Source organism: Lithobates pipiens, unplaced genomic scaffold (assembly GCF_037356315.1).
Source record: "Lithobates pipiens isolate NorthernLeopardFrog02 unplaced genomic scaffold, aLitPip1_a1.2 Scaffold_16, whole genome shotgun sequence".
In the NCBI taxonomy this organism is placed as follows: domain Eukaryota; kingdom Metazoa; phylum Chordata; class Amphibia; order Anura; family Ranidae; genus Lithobates; species Lithobates pipiens.
Window position 1 is genome coordinate 166,557,665 of NW_027507748.1, and position 26,300 is coordinate 166,583,964.

General features: G+C 41.6%; 1 protein-coding gene across 6 annotated transcripts in view; it reads left to right on the forward strand.

The window, feature by feature from the left end:
- CDKL5 (cyclin dependent kinase like 5) overlaps positions 1-26,300 on the forward strand; it is a 532,110-nt gene that overhangs the window by 396,473 nt on the left and 109,337 nt on the right. For all 6 annotated transcript variants that reach the window (XM_077480758.1, XM_077480757.1, XM_077480763.1 and 3 more), the window contains 2 exons: positions 8,970-9,060; positions 16,597-16,786. In XM_077480758.1, the coding sequence (XP_077336884.1) occupies positions 8,970-9,060; positions 16,597-16,786 (281 nt within the window). The remainder of the gene's footprint in view (positions 1-8,969; positions 9,061-16,596; positions 16,787-26,300) is intronic.

A 26,300-nucleotide genomic window follows, 5' to 3' on the forward strand; every position in this document is an offset into this window, starting at 1 on the left:
GAGTGACGTCATCGCGGCTTCGCCGAATGGCAGCGGCGGAGCTGCGAGACGCGACTCCCGTGCGCATGCGCGGGAGTGACGTCATCGCGGCTTCGCCGCTGTGATTCGTCTGAGCTGCGAGACGCCACCAGCAAGATGGATGCGGCGGACTACAGGGGACAGCGGCGACTTCGCTGGCTCCTGTGTCAGGTAAGTGACACATAATGAGCTACTATGCGATGCATAGTAGTCCATTATGCTTTACCTTTGCAGGGAAAAAAAGAGGAAGTAAACCCATCAGGGTTTACTTCCTCTTTAAGTATTGCTGCTTTCTCTGGTTTGAATGGTGGACTGCACTGTCTGAGGGAAATTTGATTTCCCTTAATACAGACTGTTATTTTTTTGAGTTTCGCCTAGGGATAAAAAAAATCAAAAGTCAGCAGCTACAAATAGTGTAGCTGCTGACTTTTAATATATGGACAATTACTTGTCCAGGGAGCCTGCGATGTCGGCACCCCAGCTGCTTTTCAGATCGACAGTTAGATGCTGCCGCCACCATCTGCACCAAGGGAAACCAGCAGTGAAGCCTTTTGGCTTCACAGCCAGTTCCCTACTGTGCATGCATCTAATTGGCCCAGCGACGGAGGAAGGGGGGGGTCAGACTTCAGAGGGCCGGCGCCGCAGCGCCGTCTCCTGGAAGTGGGGACATCGACCTGTCAAAACAGGTCCCCCCTCCCACCTTCTCCCTGAAAGGTGCTAAATGGGGCACCAGAGGGGAGAAGGAAGCAAAAAATCTGAGGTTACACTTTTGGGTGGAACTCCTCTTTAATATAGACACCTGATGCAAGTGCGTTTTGAACATGATATGGGAAATGCACACAGAATGTGGCACCACATTGTGTTGTGTTGTGTTGTGAATAGGGCACTGTATGCAGCTGATGCTCACCTTCTCTGCACGCTTGGATCATTCCAAAATGCCACCAGAGTGCTTAGAACTACCTGCTGCTTATGGGTATGGAGGAACATGTAACACAACCTCTGCATTACCACAGTGCAGTGCTGGGTTACTGAGCAGGTGTATTGGATGTTGTTCATTGGAGCCAGGGGAGCATGACTAGCCTTATGTAAGTTATGATCTTTTTCAGCGTAGTGGACGTTAGTAAAAGCTGTTTAACGTGCCTTCTGCAAAGCAGACCTGTTACTTTCCCTAGCAGAAGCAAACTATGGGTTCCTTTTTTTTTAGATTTTTATAGATGGTAATAATGAAAAAGAAAACAATTCTCACTGATCCTCTAGTCACATGTTAAGAAAATGATACACCTGATTGTTGATTGTATATTTGCATTTTACTATAACTGTGTACACAATCAGCTCAGAATTCAGATGACAAAAACATTTACGTTTGTTGGAAAGTCAGTAAAGTGATCCAGCAAGTGGGAATCAGCCAACATTTAACTGTAGTTTGTGGTTTCCAGCTACTGTAATTATTTCTGCTTTAGGGTTCCCTACTCCAAGTAGCAGAAAAATTTAGATTTTCTTTGTGTTGTAAATAAGTTTCTACTTACGCAAACTTCTCTGTTGATGTATTCCAACTTCCACATGTAATGTGTCAAAGCACACACAGAAACACACACGGTGTTGGGGCAGACACACACAAAAACACGATCAAGGAAGACACCACATTGTCAGAGGAGGCATACAGTATATACACAAAGTGTCAGGGCACACATAAACACACAGTGTTAGGCACACACACACACGCACAGTGTCAGTACACACACACACACACACACACAAACATTATAAGGGCAAACACACACAGTGTCAGGGCAGGCACGCACACATACACATAATTATATAACAAAGAAAACACACACGACTCAGACTCAAGCTCAGACAGAAAACAGACAAACGAATCAGTCATTGCACACACATCACATAGGCATGTACATTCAGAGCACACAAATACTTTGTAATGCACTAAGCATTGTTTAACCACTTGCCTACCATGCACTTTTATCCCCTTCCTGCCCTGGCCAACTTTCAGCGCTGTCACACTTTGAATGACAACATTTTTATAATTTTTTCCCCCAAAAAATAGATCTATCTTTTGCTGGTATTTAATCACCACTGGGTTTTTATTTTTTGCTAAACAAAAGAAAAAAAAAGACTGAAAATTTTGAAATTTTATTTTTTATTTTTATAGTTTTAGTCATTTTTCTCCTTCACTGATATGCGCTGTTGAGGCTGCACTGATGGACACTGATGAGGTGGCACTGATGGGCTCTGATAGGTGGCACTGAGGGGCACTGGTAGGTGGCACTGGTAGGTGACACTGATGAGGAGGCACTGCTTGGCAGCACTGGTGGGGACTGGTTGGCAACACTGGTGGGCACTGATTGGCAGCACTGATGGGCGCTTTAGGGACTGCACTGATAATCAGGACACTGATAATCAGTGCCCAGTTTTCATGAGCTCACTCCTGTGATGATGAAGTAACAGCTGGGGCTCTCTTAGCAATGTTCTCAGTTTTCATGAGGTTAGTAACTGGCCTACACTAATAGCAAAGGCCTTATTCAATTTTGGTCAAAGCTGTACAGTTGGTTTTTATGTACAGACATCCCTTATCTGCATAGGCAGTTTTTTGGTAAACATTAACTAAGCATTTAAGAATGCTTATTTCTGGGCACTGTAAGTAAATTTGGACTGCATTTTCTGTAAAAAAAAAAAATCTGTACACCCATGCAAAGGGCTGTCTTTACCCACATGAGATATACAGGTGTTTTATGCATCCATGTGCAGAGAGTCCTATTCGTATCTTTTGGTATGCAGCGACTGCACAGAAACAGCCGCTGGTTCCAGTTTGAAAGCCTTGTGGATGCACCATGAGGGCTAGGTTGGTGCACAAAGTACTGTGCTCTCAGCAACATGCTGGAACAAAAGGACAACACTCCTACATACATGCCACATTAATCCCATCAGAAAAGACTTTACCACTTGGTTTTAAAAATATATGAAGAAAAGCGGCAAGCACAGGTGTGTAGAATCCAGAATCCTTTTCCCAGTGCTTTATTTCATAAATCTTTAGTCTATTAGGGATACAAGTTGAGTGAAAGCCTCTGCCTTAAGTGAAATTCCTTATTCCTTGCGAAATGTACCTTTTAGGATCAATAATGTATTGAATAATGTGCCGCTTACTCAAATAGATCTATAAATGACATGTCAGCTAAGATAATATAAATGTGCAACTAAATAAATACAATAAGGATAATCCTTCATAAAGTCCAATAATCCACAATGACAAATGATGACGATCAAGTGAATTTACAATAATAAAATACAATAAACTTTCCTTTATACGTAATAAAGTGCAAGAATTCCAAAGTGACAATACAGTGTGAATCAATGTGATGACCTTGCCTATTACCGTATATACTCGAGTATAGGCCGACCCGAGTATAAGCCGAGGCCCCCAATTTACCCCCAAAAAACTGGGAAACCTATTGACTCGTGTATAAGCCGAGGGTGAGATATGCCTGTCCATCCCTGTGTGTGTGTCCATCCATCCATCCATCCCTGTGTGTGTGTGTGTCCATCCATCCCTGTGTGTGTGTGTGTCCATCCATCCATCCATCCCTGTGTGTGTGTCCATCCATCCATCCATCCCTGTGTGTGTGTGTGTCCATCCATCCATCCATCCCTGTGTGTGTGTGTGTCCATCCATCCATCCATCCCTGTGTGTGTGTCCATCCATCCATCCATCCCTGTGTGTGTGTGTGTGTGTGTGTGTGTGTGTGTGTGTGTGTGTGTGTGTGTGTGTGTGTGTGTGTGTGTGTGGCCTTGTGTGTCCAGCCTACCTGTGTCCCGAGCCTCCGTCCGGTCCCGAGCCTCCGTCCGGTCCCGAGCCTCCGTCCGGTCCCGTCCCGTCCCGAGCCTCCGTCCGGTCCCGTCCCGAGACTCCGTCCGGTCCCGTCCCGAGCCGAGCCTCCGTCCGGTCCCGTCCCAGGATCACTGCTCTTCGTCGGCGCCCATTCCCCTGTTCAAATGCCGCGCCTCCCTGTCTGTGATAGGCGGAACACAATTTCCCAGCAGTCTGTGTTCCGCCTATCACGGACATCCTCTCATCCTCGTCCGTAGTACGAGGATGAGACGATGTCCGTGATAGGCGGAACACAGGCTGCTGGGAAATTCAGTGTTCCGCCTATCACAGGCGAAGGCGGAGCCGGAGGCGCGGCTTTTGAATTATAGAATGGCCGCTGTCTGTCTGCTCGACACGCTGATCGAGCAGGCAGACAGCGATGACTCGAGTATAAGCCGAGGGGGGCACTTTCAGCCTCAAAAAAGAGGCTGAAAATCTCGGCTTATACTCGAGTATATACGGTAATAAAATTCATAATAAATAAAGTGCTTGTAAAGAAAGAAGAAAAATCCAATTTGTCCAGATGCTTCCACCATCCGTAGTGCACCAGTGGTTTGCCCCGGCCCCCCACCTTGGACAGAGACCCCTACAGGTCAAGGCAAGCCTCTGTATATACGTGGCTCCAGGTTCCCCGGTGATGCAATCCCTTTTCCAGGGGCACCCAGCCAGATAGATGACAAATGGCTGCACTGGTTATGTAAATTCCTTTACAGGTTCTTCCTTCCCATCATATGCAGTTTACATGCAACAAAGAGAGGTCTCCATGGTGTAGTATTCAAATACGTACAACATGTACGACAGGACTAGAAAAAGGAAGTTCAATAGCCAGTAGCCAATAGCTTCCATCTCGTACTTGATTCTAAGCATGCGTGGGTTTTTTGCACGTCGGAATTGCCACAGACGATCACATTTTCAGATAGGAACTTTCATGACCGAAAAATGGAGAGCATGCTCTCAATCTTTCGCTGGCTGAAATTCAGCCAGCAAAAGTCCAATGGAGCGTACACACGGTCGCATTTCCCGACGAAAAACTCTCATCTGTCTTTTCCGGGCCGAAATTCCAATTTGTGTACGGGGCATAAGACATTTCTTGTAGTTGGTTACCAGGTTTGCACACATCTCAGGAGGGATTTTGGTCTACTCTTCTTTACAGATTTTTCCCGAAATCCTTAAGGTTTCTTGGCTTTCGCTTAGCAACTCAAAGTTTCAGCTCCCTCCATACATTTTCTATAGGATTAATGTCTGGAGACTGACTAGGCCATGCCATGACCCTAATGTGCTTCTTCTTGAGACACTTCTTTGTTGCCTTGGTGGTATGTTTTAGGTCCTTGTCATGCTGGAAGACCCATCTTCAGTGTTGTGGCTGAGGTAAGAGGGTTCTCATCCAAGATTTTGAAGAAGTTCTGTGGTCAGATGAGACCATAATTGAGCTCTCTGGCATTAACTCGACTCCCCGTGTTTGGAGGAAGAAAAATGCTATGACCCAAAGAACACCATCCCTACAGTCAAGCACGGAGGTGGAAACATTATGCTTTGGGGCTGTTTCTCTGCCAAAGGTACAGACCAACTTTGCTGCATTGAGGGGCCATGTATTGTAAAATCTTAGAGGAGAACCTTTTTCCCTCAGCTGAACACTGTAGATGGGTCATGGATGGGTCTTTCAGCATGATAATAACCCCAAACATACTGCCAAGGCAACAAAGGGGTGGCTCAGGAAGAAGAACATTAAAGTAAAACTATAGGCAAAACTTTTATTTTTTCATTTTGGTTAGAGCAAAGAAGGGTTATGACCCCTGTCAGATTGTTTTTTGCTATCTGTATCCTCATTGAAAGATTTTCCCTCTATTACTTTTTGGGGGACAACCCAAAATTTGGGGTTTTATTTTATTTTCACTTTCAATGATGATGGTAAACAGGACAAATAGAGAGGGTGAATCCCTTTAACGGGGGGCAGAGACAGCAATAAAAACTGAAAGGTGCTCTAATCCACCTCAACTCTATCCAAAACTAACAAATATGTTTTGCCTTTAGTTATACTTCAAGGTCATGGAGGGGCTTAGTCAGTCTCCAGACCTTAATCCTATAGAACATTTATGGAGGGAGCTGAAACTTCGAGTTGCCAAGCGACAGCCAAGAAAACTTAAGCATTTAGAGAAGATCTGTAAAGAAGAGTGGACCAAAATCCCTCCTGAGATGTGTACAAACCTGATCACTAACTTCAAAAAATGTCTTACCTCTGTGCTTGCCAACAAGGGTTTCTCCACCAAGTACTAAGTCATGTTTTGCTTGGGGATCGAATATTTATTTTACTCACTGAACTGCAACTCAGTTTATAACACTTGTATCGTGTTTTTTCTGGATTTTTGGTTGATATTCTGTCTCTATCATTTAAAATACACATATGAAAAAAAATGATAGACCCTTAATTTCTTTGTAAGTGGGCAAACTTACAAAATATGCAGGGGATCAAATAATTTTTTTCCCCCACTGTACATGAATAGGACGCCCACGCCGACAATTGTTGAACAGCGGCATGATGGAATTCTAAAGATTGTCGTAGACGCTCTTTATGAATTCCCTTGTATGTGAGCATAACTAATGATACAATTAAATAAGGCACAACATTGTTAATTAGCCATTTAAGAAATGGGCACGCTTTGCTTGATATTCATTTCATTTCACTTCTCATGTTATCTGCAGCAGTTGTAGTACACATTTATAAAGCCTTATAATTCTCATCTTTGGTTTTAAATTCTGTACCAGCTTTCACTTTCATCTATCCCTTTAAATCTTCTAATATATATCAGATCTCTTTGACAAGCGCTGTATCAATTTCTTCTTATTTGGCGTGGTGATCTTGATAGTCTTTGATTTGGCATGCTGCCTAGAACAGTCTGGAAAGTCCCATTAAACTGAGATTGAATTTTTAGAGCAAATCGATTTTCTAGATATTAATGCTGAACTCAAGACAGACATAAAAAGCACCAATTAATTCAGTAGTGTATTCATAAAAAAAAAAAAAGTAGATATATTTTTAAATGCAGCTAGTGTAAGTGCCTTAAAGAATATTAAAAGCCATGAACATAAAACAAATACATTGCAGTTTACCTTACTCTTAGTTTAAATTTTATAGGCTAAACCATTCTCTGAAAGTACAGAAAAATACCTTTTGATCCTGATAGAAATCCAGTGTCCTTGTAACATCCTGTGCACTGAATTGAAATCTCAATTAATCCTTTCCAAGCTGTCCTCTGTGAACTATACTACCCCTCTTCCCTATGTAATGGACATGAAGAGAGGGGTATGTGTACAAAATCAGAAGAGTGGCCTAGGGTGACAACACTGCTCCTTCATTGATGCAGTAGAGTGAGTGAGCATTACCACCCTAGGACAGGAAGTGTGTTACCGGCAGGGTCACCAGGTGAAAATAAAGTAAAAATGTATTTTAAAAAGGAAAGCCATCACATCTTACAACTGGTAAGCTGCAATATGCAAAAATGTTGTTTGTAGGTTTACCTTTAATTTGTCTTTATATCAGCCTCCTCTAAGCTCCTGTACAGCAGCACTCAGACTGTTAAAAAAGTATTTCCATTTTAAAAGGAAATCCACTATCTGTCTCTTTCATTACTGAGAAATATTATGAAGGGGATACCCGTAATAAGCTTCTAAAATTTACTGAACCCAGAAAAAGTCATCTTAGATTTCAGTTACAGTGCCACCTGCTGGTGAAATCTGGGATTGTAGCTTAACCATACTGAGAAATGCTTCCCAAGATCTGTTTGCAGTGTCCAGTTCCACCCATACTATTACAGTGTCACATCTACTGATGAGCTTTACTACTACAGTACATTTTTCTCAGTACTATTTATTATTATCTTATTTTAAAAAAACCTCATCCGCAACTTATATTCCTTTCTGTCTTAAACTAATATCCTAATATCCTACTTTATGATACTGTTGCAAGCGAAACATGCAAGAACATTAACGATCCAGATTCAGCGGTGAAGTATCCTTCCTTTGCTGCCAAAAATGTGTGAAACTCTAAATCACGGGCAAAAGAGAGATGACTAGCTTATCCAGCCAGCAAAACAGCGACACATGCAAGCAGGTGAGTGTTTCACTGCCTGCATGTGTCCTCCAAAGAGAGCCAGCCACTGGTGAACTCTCGCCCAAAACATGATCTCTAATCTTTTGTCTGGCTGGCTATAACCTTAATGAGGATACCTCATGTTTGAGATACATATCTATAGAGTTGTTAGTAAACTGCAGCACTAGAGTCATCAGCTCGACTCCCAACCAGGTCACAGCATGAAGTTTGCATGTTCTGCCTGTGCTTGCACGGATTTCTTCATGTACTATGATTTTCTCCCACATTCCAAATACAGGCTGATATGTTAAAGCTGATCACCGCCGACCCCCGTTTGTTTTGCTTTTTCCCCTGCTTACTGGGTGGTGGGATCTGCATGTTTCAGATAGTTCAGATACATCCAGTGGATCCAGCATTGTCCTGCTGAGATCCTCTCATTCCTTGTCTCAACTAGGTCTCGCCCGCCATGCTGTTTCTGTCGAGAGGCCTGCTGGGCTGAGTTCCACTGGCGGGCCTCCAAGTGAGGCGCCACTAGGCCCACCCCCCTTCCTCCTCTGTGCCTTTGTGAATGAAACCGTAAGGCTTCTGGGATATGTGATGTCCATTTCCAGGTAGCACAGTGGGAAAAGTACACATCATTTACCTTCGTGAATGGCATGTATTGGAGGCAGGGCCAAACCCTATTCCTGAAAAAAGCGTAAAATAAAAAAAGCTACTATACATGTAGCGAAGCAGAAGAGGGATGGACAGGAGTCACTTTCGATTTATTGGTGAATATCTGCTTTTATTGGCCCCTGCCTAAATTAACCTTGGTATGTGTAGGTATGTGTGAAATAGGGAGCATAGATTTAGCTTTTTGAGGGCAGAAACAAATATGAATGTACAATGCATGTAAAGCTCTGCATAAATTGTTGGTGCTATATAAATACCTGTAATAATTAGAGAAATACAAAAACAAAAAAGTGTGGTGTTTTATATTATCAGGTTTTGCCCGGAATTTATCTGAAGGCAGCAATGCAAATTACACAGAGTATGTGGCCACGCGGTGGTATCGTTCACCTGAGCTGCTTCTGGGGTGAGTAGTGACATGACTTGTATAAATACATTTAATACATGGCAGGTAAAAATCTGTGTGCGCAACTTATCATTCTTGGGTATGCCCTTCGATGGGCAGGCTAGTTGTATACAAAGTGTGAAGCAGATCTGCTTCACATAGGGGTTTGGATATTAATTTGACGTTTTCTGGGACTCCTTCTCATTTGTTATTAGCCTATCTTCATAGAAAGGTGGCTTTTTGAAGCCAGAAGAACATCTGGATTGTCTGTGAGATTAGAGACCACACACTGTGATTCTGGTCTACACAGCAGAAATACCAACATGGAGGCAAGTGCACTGTAAAGCATATCTATTGGCGACATTTAACATCATATATTAATTTCCACATAGAATTCCAATTTTGTTTAGCTGAATTATATTAATCTGATTAATCATGAATTTTGTTAACTTACTTGTGAAGATTTACATTTACGTCCCTGAATTCTTTGACACGTAATACAATGTTCTGTGGTTAGGCACTTCTGTATCACACATTTCACAGAGCCTGCCTTCTGAACTACAGAGGTGCTGAGAAAAGGAGGTTCAGGAGGTGGAGGCTGTACAGGAATCACTGGTTATGGGTGGTAAGGTACCATCCATGGGTGCTTAACCTGTGGCCCTCCAGCTGTTGCAGCACTACAAGTCCCATCATGCTTCAGACTTTGGTAGTCATGCAATGTATGATGGGACTTGTACTGTAGTTCAGCTGGAGGGACACAAGTTGAGCACCCATGGGGATACTTCGTCCTTAGAAGTTGAAAGTAAACTGCAGAGGAAATGCTGCAACACAAGTAGGGAATCCAAGAGGTTGTAGAAAGAGATAGCCAGCAGATGAGCAGTGCACAACATGTAAAAATGTTTTTTCAAGTAAGCTTACGTTGGATTGTCAAATAGAACTATTGTTTGCATTGCTATAACAATGCGGATGCTAAAAATGAAAGTGTATGCTGTGACCATAGAACGCCTTTAAATGAGATATTACTAGTTGACCCTTGTGTCACCTTCTTGTCTGTAATAGACTGCAGCAACTGACCTGTATCCCCTTCTTCTGCCTGTGCTACTATATATTATCATAGGCAGCACAGGTAACAAGAAATTAGCACAGTGATTGATGTAATACTGCTTGTAGTGACACTACCAAGAAAAGCAAGGTATAATACTTTTTGGAAGTGGTTTCACATTTTGTTTATGCAGCGCTGTTCAGGTTTGATGACCTTTTTACAAGTAAGGTAGTAAGGAAATCTCTCATTTGAATCGCCTGTCATAATAGCATAGTGGATCGACCATGGCTCTAATGTCCAAGATATACGACTAACTATTGTAAATAGGACCATGGCTCTAATGTCCAAGATATACGACCAACTAATGGAAAAAGGAAGGTTTTGTATTACTTCTGCTCAGATATCTTAGCTGTGGAAGAGGGAAGTTTAGAGTGATCCCCCATTTTTACATGCACAGCACATCATAGGAAAGAATATTAGAGGATACTTAAAGTATAACCCCAGATGAGACTTTTTTTTGTTAGAGTAGGGAAGGGTTACACCCACTGTGTGTCTTTTTTTTTTTCCTCTCTGTATCCTATTTTGGGAAATCTACCATCATTATTAGTGCTGACTTTTGTCAGTGGGAGAGAAGGCAAAGCATACTGCAAAATGTTAAGAGCTGTCTATTGTACAAAATAGGAGGTGAGGAGATCTTCCAATGGGGAAAGCTGTTATGGTGACAGCTTGCAAATGACAGGAGACATATCCTTTCACTTTCCGTTATGTCTCTGGAACAGGAAGTGAAAGGAAATCATCCTGCTGGGAAACACCTAGCAATACAAACCTGACAAAGTTTAGACCTTTCCTTTTCTGTTTTCAAACCAAAAAAAATTAGCACTGGATTTCCTTTTAAATAGTAAAAGCAGGGCTTCAAAAAATGTTTAAATTACTTTTTTTCAATGTATGTGAACCCTGGAAACAGTTAATAAAAGAAAAAATGTAAATGCAGATACATTAATTAACATGTTTTAAAAAAAGGTGGAAACCTGCCAACTTTGTTCATTTCAGTTTGGGATTTTTTCCAAAATGCAGCAAACTAATACGCATTTCCAATAGCAGTGTATCAAATAATTTCAAGAGTTTGTTTTCAATGAAGCAATACAAATTATAAATCATATAAATCATACGTAACACTTGGTGTGTTGTGGATTTCCAGGGCAAAACATTTATTGGACAGAGGGAGAAAATGATTAAAGCTGCTCATTTTTGTTTTTAATGGTAAGATATCCCATGAGATATCCTATCAATCCCGGTATGGTTCCTAGAGCTGGATATGATGGTAAATCTCCCAAGCACAGTCGGTAAAATAAACCTGCCAAAAGTCTTAACTCTCCCCCACTCAATCCAAATTTCCTAGACTCTCCCCTGACTCAACATAGACGTTCCCACACCAATTAATAATCACTCTCATAGTTACAACTTTGAAAATGTTTTTGCACACATGATGCACATTAACATCACAAACCTCATACCACTGACATGATGCCAGTCATTCAGGACCTAGCATTTCAGTCTGACCTAGAGAGCCATCATTCGAAACCTTTTCTCTTTAACAATTTTGTACTTCTGATATTTGGAAATATATCTTAGACACTGAAGCCATTGGCAATTTGCCATTTCAATTAAGACAAGAGATCACACACCACAGACAACAATCCCAGGTCAGCCTTGAAAACCGCTGCGTAGACCTGAACCCATTTTCAGCAATATCTGTCAGTTATGCATTATCCTCTTTACACAACCAGATCAGGACCAGGCAGTATAGGATGCCAATGACTGTTAATAAAATGTTTCTGCAGTCTCCTCCATGTACTGGAGATGTAAATGAGCCAAGGGCATGCCCTCCACATTTTCTGGGAATGCCTACTGATGATAACATTCTGAACAGAAATTAAGAGGATAACCACAAGACCTACCCGAGTCACTTTAAGTGACAACCCAGCTACTTTCCTTCTCCACCTTAGCCCATTTTCCAGAAAACTTCACAAAAAGGTAACTTATTATCTATGGCACTCTTGATTCATCATCTCAGAGAACTTACATTGCAGTTGCAGCACAATCTTTGGTACATGTAGAATGCTGATGCATTTTTAAAGTTAGTGCATTTAAGGCACTGCAGTGGACTGGAGTAGAGAAGGGTTACAATCCTGGTCAATTCATTTTTTGCTGTCTGTGCCCTGCTAGGGAGATGTGTCTTCACTTTCTGTCCCAGAGACACAACAGAGAGTGACAGAAAATGAGGGGAATAAACCTCTAAGGAAGTTGTCTCTCGAACATGTATCCTTATTGGGAGATTTTCTCTTGGTTGCTGTTCTGGTGAAAATGATGAAATTTTGAATTTCCCATTGCTTTCTTTATTGGTGACAGTCACCAGGACCATTAGAGAAGGATAACATAGCAGAGAAATACATTATAATAATATTGTTTTTCACAAGAATACAAATGCTGATAATAATATATTTCTAAACTTTTATTTTATTTCACAAAACTTTTATTGGGTTTTTTAAGTATTAATACAAGGTATGAAAGGCATTCACACAAAGAAAAGAATGCAACAACCATAAGGATAGAGAGGCAAATAAAAACAACATAAATAGGATCACTGATTGGAGCAGAGGTTGCACTGAAAGTGACATCACAAACAGGCACAGGAAACTGTACATATTTAACTAAAATGGAGACAGAGAAGCCCCACTGGTAACATTACCATATGAGGTGGTATGCCCCGATTGGGGCAGTAAAAGGAATAGGGCATTCTAGAATCCAGAACAGGGGTGAAAGGTGGGAGAGAAGAGTACAGCAGGCAGAAATCCACTTACGATCCACATCGGGAGACAAAGAGGAGGAGGGGGGGGGGGGACAAAACATGCCTGGGAGGAAAGTGGGGGAGAATCCCACGTGGGCCAGCTGGCAAAACTCTTATTTAATTAGAATTAAAAACGCTAGTTTCAGTAAAATCAAACCAGTCTTCTTATTAGATATAAAGGATGTATATGTATACAGTATGATGTAGTCACCCTGGGACTTATGCTTTCCACCTCCCAAGCATAAATATTGATCAACGAAGCTAGCCATCACAATAAAAGACCAGTAGGGAGGCTTGGGACGAGGAAGAGTGGAATTGGCTTTTACAGGAAAAGAGACTTATTTATAGCCTTATTTGTCTGTAACTGGATTTACAAAATGTTTTTCCGTGTTTTTTTACTGATGGTAACCTTTCATTGTCCTTTGCTCAGTTTGATTTGCACAGCCTTGTTACAAATTTAATTAAAAGTGACCAGGATTACTTGTAAATAAATCATAACATGTAGACGAAGAGCATCTATACTTTTCAAGTGGCCCATGTCAACAAACTACAAATAATTTCTAGCAGTCCATTGGACAGAACAGTTGTGCAGCACTAAAATTGTTTGCGGTAATTGCAGTCAAAAATGTCAGGATTGACTGCATCTGATCTGAACAAGCTCTCGGATAATATATCACTTTTGGAAGACTGCATATAGGAATAATGGCCCTCAGGCTTTCAAAGTTTTTGAAAATGGATGATAATGATAATGTGCTAAGGCTTTTTTCATAACAAATAGATAACGTCTGTTTCCCAGATGACCCCAGTATCTTTTTAGATGCTATATAATGTCATAGGAATGTGTGCACAGTGAGAATTCACCTGTGTACATTGTCTAGTGAGATAAATCAAGGTTTCCTGAGTTCACAAGACACTAGAACAAGCAGTTGCTTCAAGCTGGAATAGCTTCACTTATTTAACCCAGTTTTGCTGCAAAGCTTGTTGTGTGCAATTTAATTGCAGCTTTTTAGAACCTTTGAAAGTCTTGCCTACGTTAGAATCTTAGCAGAAGTATTTTCACTCCTCTGGTTTACATTTGTGAAGCTTGGCAATGTAACTAATAACAGTTGCAGCTCCTGACTGTTCTGCATCTGGGTTTCACTTTTTCTATGATTTGATAACACTTGCCTCTTTTACAAGAAAATGGAACAAGCCTGAGGGCAGCAAACTTTCAAGAGAGTCTTTCCACATTTCTTTATACTCTACCTCAAGACAGGACTTGATAACTCTTTAAAGCAATTTAAAACTATAGGAGCCAAGTAAACATGACTTGAATTCAAATTTATGCTGTCTTGAGCCACTTTTATTATGCTTTTTCTTCATGGCCACATATTTTTGTGACCTCAAAGTTGTGTACACTATCCCCAGAAAACTTACTATTGTAAAACAGGTAACTTGCAAGATTCTGTATTATTTAAAAGTATGTATTCAAAGCGGTTTGACATACAGCTCAGTCAAGATCCAACCAAAAAGTTAATTAAAAAAGAAACAATGGAATTTGATGGAGGTGGATACACTAGGGTTTTTCTATGTTGCTCTCAGGTTGTACGGTCCTATGGTCTTATTCAAAGATGTTTCACACCTGTTTATAGTGTGATTGCTGTCAAAGTACAGTGCATTTGGATTCCAAACCTGTATCTTACAGTAAGGGCCAGCAAGGGAAGTATTTGGTGGGCCAGCCATTGATCTACAGTACTTCTTCTAAGTCATTATTTGCATTTCAGAGCATCCCTGGTTTCACTTTGGTTAGATTTTTATAGGAAGCCTAGTGAGGTGTTCTACAAATAATGAAAAAACATTGCTCTCCTGGATACGGAATAACTGTCTCTAGCAAAGTGTTTGAACAATTGCACCTTTGGCTATGGCATCCAATTGACTGCATATGCAAGTCAAGTAAGTGGAATGTACATGTGCTTTGGGTATATCAGGAAGTGTATTTTGTAAGGAAATTTACTATATGCTCAGTTCACAAGCCTTTAACACATGGATAAGAATGTTTTTTTGAAGCTATATGACTAACTTTCAAATCTCATTGGAATCAGCAGAAAATGACTGACACTCTTATGCTGCGTACACACAATCGGAATTCTTGTCGGAAAAAGCTCTAATGGTTTTCCCAATGGAAGCTGTCTTGCCTACACACGGTCACACCAAATTTCGATAGTTTAGAATGCTGTGACGTACAACTCTTACGATGGGACTAGAAAAAGGAAGTTCAATAGCCAGTAGCCAATAGCTTCTGTCTCGTAGTTGAATCTGAGCATGTGTGATTTTTGCCATGTCGGAATTGCATACACACGATCGGAATTTCTGTTAGAAAGTTTTTCCATTGGGAAAATTGAGAACATGCTATCAATTTTTGGCTGGCGGAAATTCGGCCAGCTAAATTCCGATGAAGCATACACACGGTCGCATTTTCCGTTGAAAAGCTCTCATCTGTCTTTTTCTGGCCGGAATTCCGATCGCGTGTACGCGGCATTATAGTTAGGGCCATTATCCTGATTTATTAGCTTTGTTGATTGAACCTATTGTAACAGTTGTTTGAGAATAGACTTTTACTACAACTGTTATTTGATTCTACAGGAGTGTTTTTATTGTGAACAATTTCATAGCAAAAAAGAATGTGCAGAGCAGTTTCTCAACAAGGTTTCCACAAGCACCCCTGGCAAACTCAAACAGCACCCAGGGTGTCGTGGCACCCTGGTTAAGAAAGACTGCTCTAGCACTGTAATTTGTTGACAGTTATTGGGGCTGCTTTGTTAATTGTATGTGTTTAAGTGGCTTGTTAATAAAAAATATTTTATATGTAATACACCATTCATGGGCTGACTATGCATGATAGCTATGCCTGCTCTCAATAAACCACACCCACGTTTGTCTCCCCATTTTTTTTTTTTCTTGTTGGCAGTATGTCAAATGTGCCCTACCACATTAAAAAAAAGTAACTTTGTTTAGTAGTGTACAGCTTTGTCTTCTCCCCACAGCAGTGCAGCATATACTTATAAGAATGTAAGTGCACTCTTAACACCTCCCTAATACCAGCTATTACATTGTTGGCAATGCTATTGAAACATATGTGATGTCTGTATTTGGAGCCTATAATACCAAATTATTATTTAGTTAAGAGGGGATATCGATTTTTGTATGGAACTGCAATGCCACTTTAAGGCACCAGAAATTCAGTATGAGTTGCTGAGCTATAAATCTCATCCCATGTATCATACAGTGTTAACCAGGTAAGGATTAGAATTTAACAGGAGCACTACATAGGACTCTGCCTATTAAACTAGACTCCAAAGATCAGCATATTGGATAGGGGATCAGTTGTGGCTTAGTAATTTATACTTTGCACTAGTCATGTATTTATGCATTATTAGCTATTTTTAAAGCATTTTTAAGGAAGAAAATACTTTAATATCATCAACTTTATTGGGGTAGCTCAAAAAAAGTCACTCTTCAATTGTCTCGGGCGCAACACAACGGAAATGAAAAGTTTGTGTCAAATGAGTAGCTGGAGATATTCTATATATGAGATGGGTCTGAGTTTGTTAAACACCATTAATGAGAACACCAATGACAGATTAACAGCTCTAAATGTGTTTTTCTTATCCCTTTTCTTTTTTTTTAGAGCCCCATATGGAAAGGCCGTTGACATGTGGTCTGTGGGTTGTATCCTCGGAGAGCTAAGTGATGGCCAGCCTCTCTTTCCTGGAGAAAGTGAAATTGATCAGCTTTTCACAATTCAGAAAGTATTAGGACCTCTTCCACCAGAGCAGATGAAGCTGTTTTACAGCAACCCTCGGTTTCATGGGATGCGGGTGAGTGTAGTAAGCAATATGTTCAGATTACCTAGAATGGAAAATATGCAGATGTTCATTAATATTTTTTTAATGTGACATTTACAGAAAGCTTTCCCCACCAGTCATTTTTTTTATTACATTAAAGACTACTTAAAATCTCTTTGTTCCAGAAATAATTATTTTTTTATATGTCTCCTTCTCTGAGCCCCTTTCACAGAGAAAGTTATATAACAACTGTCATCAACATTTTTATGTAGTGGGTGGGAATAAAATCAACCTGCATTCATTCTTTTATTAGTAATAGAAGAAGAGAAAGTGATGCAAAATTCAAGGTGCACACAGAATACTTTTCAGAGAAAAAGGATATAAGAGAAATACATCAAAATTGTTATTATTATTGCAAGTTGAAATAAATCATGTCTTATTTTTATTAAATTGCATACCTAAATGCCTGAGGTTTTTATACCCCCCTACTGTTATACCCTTTGGATTGTGGCAAATTTTGACATGGCAAAATCGAAATACTGAATGTATGCTTTTAAAAAGCAGTTAAAAGGGTCAAGATGGGACCATTGTTTGATTTTGAATCCCCAAGAGGTACCAAAAAATTAGATAAATAATAAGATTTATAATTAATAAATTAATTATTGTTTAAAATTGTTTCCATGTTATCTCCTGATGATATATACCAGAGATATGCAATTAGCAAACCTCCAGCTGTTGCAAAACTACAAGTCCCATCATTCCTATGCCTCTGGGTATCAAACTTATGGCTGTCAGTCTTGCTATGCCTCATGGGACTTGTAGTTCTGCAACTTTTGGAGGTCCGCTAATTGCATATTCCTGGTATAGACTGTGTAAAAACAGTAAATTGTACAGCGTGATATAATTTCTCTAGTGTCTATACATTTGTGTGACATGGATTATTAGTGGGAGAGTGGTATTTAACACTGTAAACAAGTACACTTTTGGTTGGCAGCTCTACATTTAACCACTTTCAGACCGGACCATTTTGCTGGTAAATGACCAGAGGTCTTTTTACACTTTGGCACTGCGCTGCTTTAACTGGTAATTGCGCGGTCATGCAATGTTGTACCCAAACAAAATTTGCGTCCTTTTCTTCCCACAAATAGAGCTTTCTTTTGATGGTATTTGATTGCCTCTGCGATTTTTATTTTTTGCGATATAAACGTAAAAAGACCGCAAATTTTGAAAAAAAATGATATTTTCTACTTTTTGTTATTAGAAAAATCCAATAAACTCAATTTTAGTCATACATTTAGGCCAAAATGTATTCAGCCACATGTCTTTGGTAAAAAAAAAGTCAATAATTGTATATTTATTGGTTTGCGCAAAAGTTGTCACATCTACAAACTAAGGTACGTTTTCTGGAATTTACGCAGCTTTTAGTTTACGACTGCCTATCTCATTTCTTGAGGTGCTAAAATGGCAGGGCAGTACAAAACCCCCCCAAATGACCCCATTTTGGAAAGTAGACCCCCTAAGGAAATTGATAAGAGGCATGTTGAGCCCATTGAATATTTTATTTTTTTGCCTCAAGCGATTGAATAATGACAAAAAAAAAATTTTTTTTTTTTTTTTACACAAAGTTGTCACTAAATGATATATTGCTCACACATGCTATGGGCGTATGTGAAATGACACCCCAAAATAAATTCTGCTGCTTCTCCTGAGTACGGGGATACCACATATGTGGGACTTTTTGGGAGCCTAGCCGCGTACGGGGCCCCGAAAACCAAGCACCGCCTTCAGGCTTTCTAAGGGCGTAAATTTTTGAGTTCACTTCTCACTACCTATTACAGTTTTGAAGGCCATAAAATGCCAAGATGGCACAAAACCCCCACAAATGACCCCATTTTAGAAAGTAGACACCCCAAGCTATTTGCTGAGAGGCATGTTGAGTTCATGGAATATTTTATATTTTGCCACAAGTTGCGGGAAAATTACAAACTTTTTTTTTTTTTTTTTTTTTTTCACAAAGTTGTCACTAAATGATATATTGCTCACACATGCCATGGGCATATGTGAAATGACACCCCAAAATAAATTCTGCTGCTTCTCCTGAGTACGGGGATACCACATATGTGGGACTTTTTGGGAGCCTAGCCGCGTACGGGGCCCCGAAAACCAAGCACCGCCTTCAGGCTTTCTAAGGGCGTAAATATTTGACTTCACTCCTCACTACCTATTACAGTTTTGAAGGCCATAAAATGCCAAGATGGCACAAAACCCCCACAAATGACCCCATTTTAGAAAGTAGACACCCCAAGCTATTTGCTGAGAGGCATGTTGAGTCCATGGAATATTTTATATTTTGCCACAAGTTGCGGGAAAATTACAAACTTTTTTTTTTTTTTTTTTTTTTTCACAAAGTTGTCACTAAATGATATATTGCTCACGCATGCCATGGGCATATGTGAAATGACACCCCAAAATAAATTCTGCTGCTTCTCCTGAGTACGGGGATACCACATATGTGGGACTTTTTGGGAGCCTAGCCGCGTACGGGGCCCCGAAAACCAAGCACCGCCTTCAGGCTTTCTAAGGGCGTTACAGTTTTGAAGGCCATAAAATGCCAAGATGGCACAAACCCCCCCCAAATGACCCCATTTTGGAAAGTAGACACCCCTAAATTTAGGGGTACACTAGTGAGACTAGGTAATAAATGGCGGGTGCCCTGAAACTATAAAAAAATAACTAACCAACCAGCGTCACCTGTAACAGTTATATGGTGATCACTGGTGAAAGGGTTAACTAGGGGGCAATCAGGGGGCTTTATGCGGTAGTATATGGGGGTCCCTGGCGCTATAAAAAGCTGCGGCGAACCTAAATACCTACTTGCCTAACTAGCGTCACCTGTGACACTAATACAGCGATCAGAAAAACGATCGCTTATTAGGCTGGGTTCACACTGGAGCGATGCGGGAACGCCACGAATGCGCGGCGGGTTCCCGCATCGCATGCCTCCCGGCGGCAGTTCACACTGCCCTATGCGAACTGCTGGGAGTGTCAGTGAAATGTTACTGACACCCCCAGATCAGTTCGCATATCGCAGTGCGATCTGCAAACTCGGATCGCATGGTGTGAACACCCATGCGATCCGATTCTGCTGCGGGCCAAAAAAAGGGTCCCGTGCGAATTTGCGGCGGGTGCGGCGGGTGTGGCGGGTGCGGCGAATGGCTGAACTCGAATCGCACAGAGATCGGATGTGATTTGCACTGCAGTGCGAATCACATCCGTTCTCAAACCGCTGCAATCTGAACCCAGCCTTAGTGACACTGGCGACGGGGGGTGATCACGGGGTTAAACCTTTATTGGGGGGGTTAGGGGGGTACCTTAGAACTAAAGGGGGCTAACCCTAACTGCCCTAACAGTTATTAGTCACAAATGACACCCGCCGGGTGATCAGGGGGTTAAACCTTTATTAGGTAATAAATGGCGGGTGCCCTGAAACTATAAAAAAATAACTAACCAACCAGCGTCACCTGTAACAGTTATATGGTGATCACTGGTGAAAGGGTTAACTAGGGGGCAATCAGGGGGCTTTATGCGGTAGTATATGGGGGTCCCTGGCGCTATAAAAAGCTGCGGCGAACCTAAATACCTACCTGCCTAACTAGCGTCACCTGGGACACTAATACGGCGATCAGAAAAATGATCGCTTATTAGGCTGGGTTCACACTGGAGCGATGCGGAAACGCCGCGAATCCGCGGCGGGTTCCCGCATCGCATGCCTCCCGGCGGCAGTTCACACTGCCCTATGCGAACTGCTGGGAGTGTCAGTGAAATGTTACTGACACCCCCAGATCAGTTCGCATATCGCAGTGCGATCTGCAAACTCGGATCGCATGGTGTGAACACCCATGCGATCCGATTCTGCTGCGGGCCAAAAAAAGGGTCCCGTGCGAATTTGCGGCGGGTGCGGCGGGTGTGGCGGGTGCGGCGGGTGCGGCGAATGGCTGAACTCGAATCGCACAGAGATCGGATGTGATTTGCACTGCAGTGCGGTGCGAATCACATTCGTTCTCATAAACCGCTGCAATGTGAACCCAGCCTTAGTGACACTGGCGACGGGGGGTGATCACGGGGTTAAACCTTTATTGGGGGGGTTAGGGGGGTACATTAGAACTAAAGGGGGCTAACTCTAACTGCCCTAACAGTTATTACAGTCACAAATGACACCAATGCAAAAAAAAAAAAAAAAAAAAAAAAAATGACATTGGTGTCACTGTGACTGGGGGGCAGGGGTAATTGGGGGGGTGATCGGGGGGTAAAGGGGGGGTGTGAGTGTGCCTGGCATGTTCTACTGTGTGTGGGATGTGTTGGTGCAACTCACTGATCCGCTCTCCTCCGTGTCGGAACGAAAAATACCGACACGGAGGAGAGAATACATCACTTCCTCTCCTGTGTTTACATTACAGGAGAGGAAGTGATGTCACCGGGGATTTCTATTCGTCGGGAGCGATCGCGAGGGGGTGGCCATGAATGAATGGCCGTCCCCTCGTCCGGGATCGCTCCCGAACGAAAACCGACCGCCGCAGGCACCGGGCGGGGGCCCGATAGGGCCCCCGACCCGCGGGAGGCAAATCACGTACATGTACGTGCTTATGCCTGCCCGTGCCATTCTGCCGACGTACATCGGCGTTAGGCGGTCGGCAAGTGGTTAAAGTACAGTCAGGTCAGCCAGGAATGCATTGCATGAGCTTTCATTGTTAATAAACTGTCACAGGGAGGGACACTCTATTCTATGGCCCTTTTTCACTAATTCCCCTAAGGCTATAATTGACAGCCATACTACCCTCCCTAATATAAACCTAACCCCCTCTTTGCATACTCATCTCTTTTTTATTGGAATTATTTATGCCAAAGACCAACCCTTTCTGTACAGGAATATATGCCAGCACAAAATTTACTGTTTTGACAAAGAAGGTTTTATGCAGCGTATCCAAAATGTTTAATCTACAGTGTGAAATTCTGTCTTCACATACCAATGGTCGTTGGTTTTAAATACACAAGCTTTTCCTACTGCTGGCCACAGGTATAACAAGACCTTAATACCACATCCCATTTTGTTTCCAAGTTAAATGTATGCATTACTGTATTTTCCAAACCTGCCCTTAGTTTTTTGAAGATCTGAATATTTTTCCTCCTTTGCTTGCACACCTCGACAGAACACAATTTTTCCATTTCCTTGCCTTCAAAACGTATTATTTTAGGATGATCCATAAATTGCATGTTATGACACGCTACTCTGGAAAAATCTTACCAGTCCCTATTGTATAATAAGACTACATCAATATAATTTAAATTTGGGTAGAAAATGATACATTTGGTTTGTAGTAACAAAGTTAGATCTCTTACATTAGCAGAATATGGAACTGCAAACATTCCATTGTAATTAACTGTTTCTGTAGGTAAACGAATGTAGCTGCTAGTCAATAACTTTATGGTAAGTGGTAAGGTGTTGGTCTGATAGGGGCTGACTACCTTACACAGCCTCACCTGATGGTATAAAAAGGGGAACAAAAGTGTAGGCTTGGTGTTCTTGTGATTTTGCCAGCTTTAAAAGGTCTGGTCAGAACATTGTTCTTGGCTAGGGAACTTATGGCATGAAAATGAGACTTGGCATTCCTTTTCACTGTGGGTGATTGGATGACCTATGTTAAAGTGGTAGTAAACCTCGTTTTTTTACTTGAATCTACAGGAAAGCCTATAATAAGGCTTACCTGTGGGTACAGTGAATATCTCCTAAACTTGCACTGTTTAGGAGATATTCAGAGTGCATGCTGCCAGTGACGTCACCTGCACATGCGCTCTGAAGGTCTAACATACCGTGCTGAATCTTCAGAGCTGGTGCCGTAAATTAGGGCTCCTTTGCTCATGCACGGAAGTGACTTCATAGTGGTCCTGGCCACTCATGTTGCAGCAGGAGGCCACGAACTTGGAAGGAAGACCGGGTGAAGATAGAAGCTCTCTCAGCGGTGACAGCGTGCCGCTGGTAGGCTTTGTTATAAGGTAGCTAGGACATAATAATACTAGCACATTATGCATTTGTCTTACAGGGGAAACTTTTTTTTTTTTTTTGCAGCGGTTTACTACTACCGATTTAATTAGAACTTAAACATAGAGCTTCCAGTCTACTTTTCACAGAGTAACATTATACCAATTGTAAAAAATATGATCAGAATGACTAAATACACCTGGTGTGGTTTTCTTCTTTTACTCTCCTGAGTGACTCTCATACCCAGTAGAGTAGATATCAGAGAGGGAACCTAATCCTCTCAGTCCTCAAAACTGTTTGATAACTCGATCTTGGTCTTGAACTGTTACTAAACCCACAACAGTAAAATCAGTCTGTATATGCAGCATAGCATGCTTGTTATACTCACTGTGGAACTTAAGGGGTTACTCCTCTCCATTGTGTAAAAAGGATGATTGATCCTGTATGCACAGATGGGGAAGGCCAGCTAACACAGGCAGGGTAGCCGACCTGCACATGCTCAGTTGTGTCTTTTATTCTGGAGAGATCATTTACTTGTTCTCAGAGCTAGCCGGGTCACATGATATTAACATCACACATGTGGGTGTGTATACAGCAGGGATATGAAATTAGCGGACCTCCAGCTGTTGCAAAACTACAAGTCCCGTCATGGCTCTGGGTGTCATGCTTGTGGCTGTCAGAGTCTTGCTTTGCATCATGGGACTTGTAGTTCTGCAACAGCTGGAGGTCCGCTAATTGCATATCCTTGGTATACAGGCTGTAGTGGAAATCTTCTCCTGCCTGAACTCTCAGCACTGGAGAAACTGTGCAGTTTATGATGTAACTGTGGTATACAGATCATCCAAAAAGGTATATAGTGGCAGTATTTTAATGTAAAAAAGATTTATAAACTGTGAGCACTGTGGGGGGCGGATGAATTATTTTCATATTACTGGGTTTAGTAACACTTTAAAAGCAAAGCTATCATATCGTTTTTGAGTGTACGCTCATAAACTCCCTTTACACGATGGTACCTTTCTCCTACTAATGATTACGATGACAATGTTCTTTTAGATGGAAGGAATGGATCTATGGGGAAATAAAAAAAATTACGACAAATTCTTGGCCTTGTGCCCCTTTAAAATGGCTTGTGTCTAATTCAGGAAAACCTTGCAACAGATTCATAAAGCTTTCTGACGTGTGCCAAAATCCGTTACTTCTTATCAATGTCACTTTTAGAATCTGTCATTATGACTGCGACAGGTTCAAAAGAATTACTGTAACTGATAATTCATCAGTGGCCAAAAGCTGGCCATAGATGGATTGAAATGTGTCTGGTTTAGCAGGGACTGGGTGATATTCGATCCATCAGTGGTCATTCTCGTTAGAGAGAAGTCGATGTTAACAGTCAGCTTCTTTTCAATGGGAATGTTAGAAATGTTTCATCCGTTTAGCTGCAGTGCTGATCAGTGTATTCTGACAGTGAAGTAGTCCAGCAGTCAGAATACATAAGCGCAGTGGGGAGGATTCCTTCATTCACCTCAAATGTTTTTGATCAGCTGGCTGACTGATTACAAAGACAATCCATCTATGGCCAACTTCAGCTGCTGGCTGAGACACTCCCCACCTGTCAGCTAAATGTAAACAAAGGAGTGGGATGCCGGTAATTCCCGTATATAAAAATGGCAAACATCTTAGCAACCAATGCTGTTGTGTGGCAGGATTGGGTCTGCACTGAAGATGGAGTGTCCAGTATAGACCCTGTGCTGTCCCTCACCATGGAGTTGATTTGCTAAAGTATAATAGACTATTCACTTTGCAAGTGAAGTTGCATTTTACAAGGGAAGTTGCACATTGCATAGACATTTTCACCAGAGCTTTGTGAATGTGGAGAAATTTCAGTCTGCAAAGAATACTCAGTCATCTGCAAGGCAATTTTGAAAAAATATATATTTTTTGTTTAAACCTGTGTGGATGATGGCACATTTACTAACCTCTGGGAAAAAATCCCATGCAAAGTACAACGTCCCTGGTAAAGTGCATCTTCCCTTACAAAATAAAGTCAATTTCACTTTAGTATATTAACCCCTGTTTTTGACTAGGTCCCACTGCTTTGCTTTGGTCAAACATGGTCCTTCTCCATCACTGGTTGTAGGCCTGATACCTCCAAGACAGACCCTGTAATTAATAAAGAGTGCTCAAGGTTGGTCATAATTACCACCAATTTCCATATGTGTAAACTGGCAGTAATTTGAATCTGTCACAGCAATAGCAACAGATTCCAAAAGTGGGTTTATTGAATTTCCCCCATACAGTCCTATAGACACCTACACTATATTACCAAAAGTATTGGGACTCCTAACTTTACACGCACATGAACTTTAATGGCATCCCTTAGTCCTTTGTGCATTGGTGCAGTCACGTTGGAACTGGAAGGGGCCTTCGCCAAACTGTTCTCACAAAGTTGGGAGCATTAAATTGTCTAAAATGTCTTGGTATGCTGCCGACTTAAGAGTTCCCTTCACTGGAACTAAGGGGCAATCCCAACCCCTGAAAAACAGCCCCACACCATAATCCCCCTTCCGCCAACTGATTTGGACCAGTGCACAATGCAAGGGCAAGGTCCATAAAGACATGGGTGAGCAAGTTTGGAATGGAGGAACTTGACTGGCCTGCACAGAGTCCTCACCTCAACCCAATAGAACACCTTTGGGATGAATTAGCAAAGACTGCGAGCCAGGCCTTCTCGTCCAACATCCGTGCCTAACTTCACAAATGCGCTTCTGGAAGAATGGTCAAACATTCCCATAGACACACTCCTAAACCTTGTGGACAGCCTACCCAGAAGAGTGGAAGCTGTTATAGCTGCAAAGGGTGGACTAACTCAATATTGAACCCTACGGATGAAGACTGGGAATTTCATGTGCGTATAAAGGCAGGTGTCCCAATACTTTTGGTAATATAGTGTACTTTTAATCAGGATGCAAGGGCTATGATTTAATATTCCCTGGTCATGGCCACCAGGTTTAGTCATCTGCCAAGAGTTGGCATTGCAGCAGATAGGAAACAAATGTATAGTCTTGAAACAATGCATAAGGGTGAAGTCCATAAAAAAAGAAATTAGCAGGTAATGTTTTCAGACTGTTGCTAAGAAAATTAATTAATAAATGATACCCTGTTCACATCTGGCGAATTGCGACTATCCTGCCCACAATCCCAATTTGCCAGATGTGAACGGAAAGCCATACACAATAGTAGATTTTCTGCAGATTTTTGTCTTCAGATTTACCAAAATTATATATTATGAGGTCAGACCTTAAGAGTTTAAATTTTTATGCAATCAGGCAGGCTCTTGCACTACATGGTTTTGGTAAATCTGAAGACAAAAATCTGCAGAAAATCTAAAGCAGCGTGCACACAATCGGACTATCCGGCAGACTTAATCCGGCGGACAACACACCGGACTTTTGCAGCGGAGGTCCGCCAGACTTTCCGAACGAGCGGACCTGCCCACACATGACCGGACTTTTG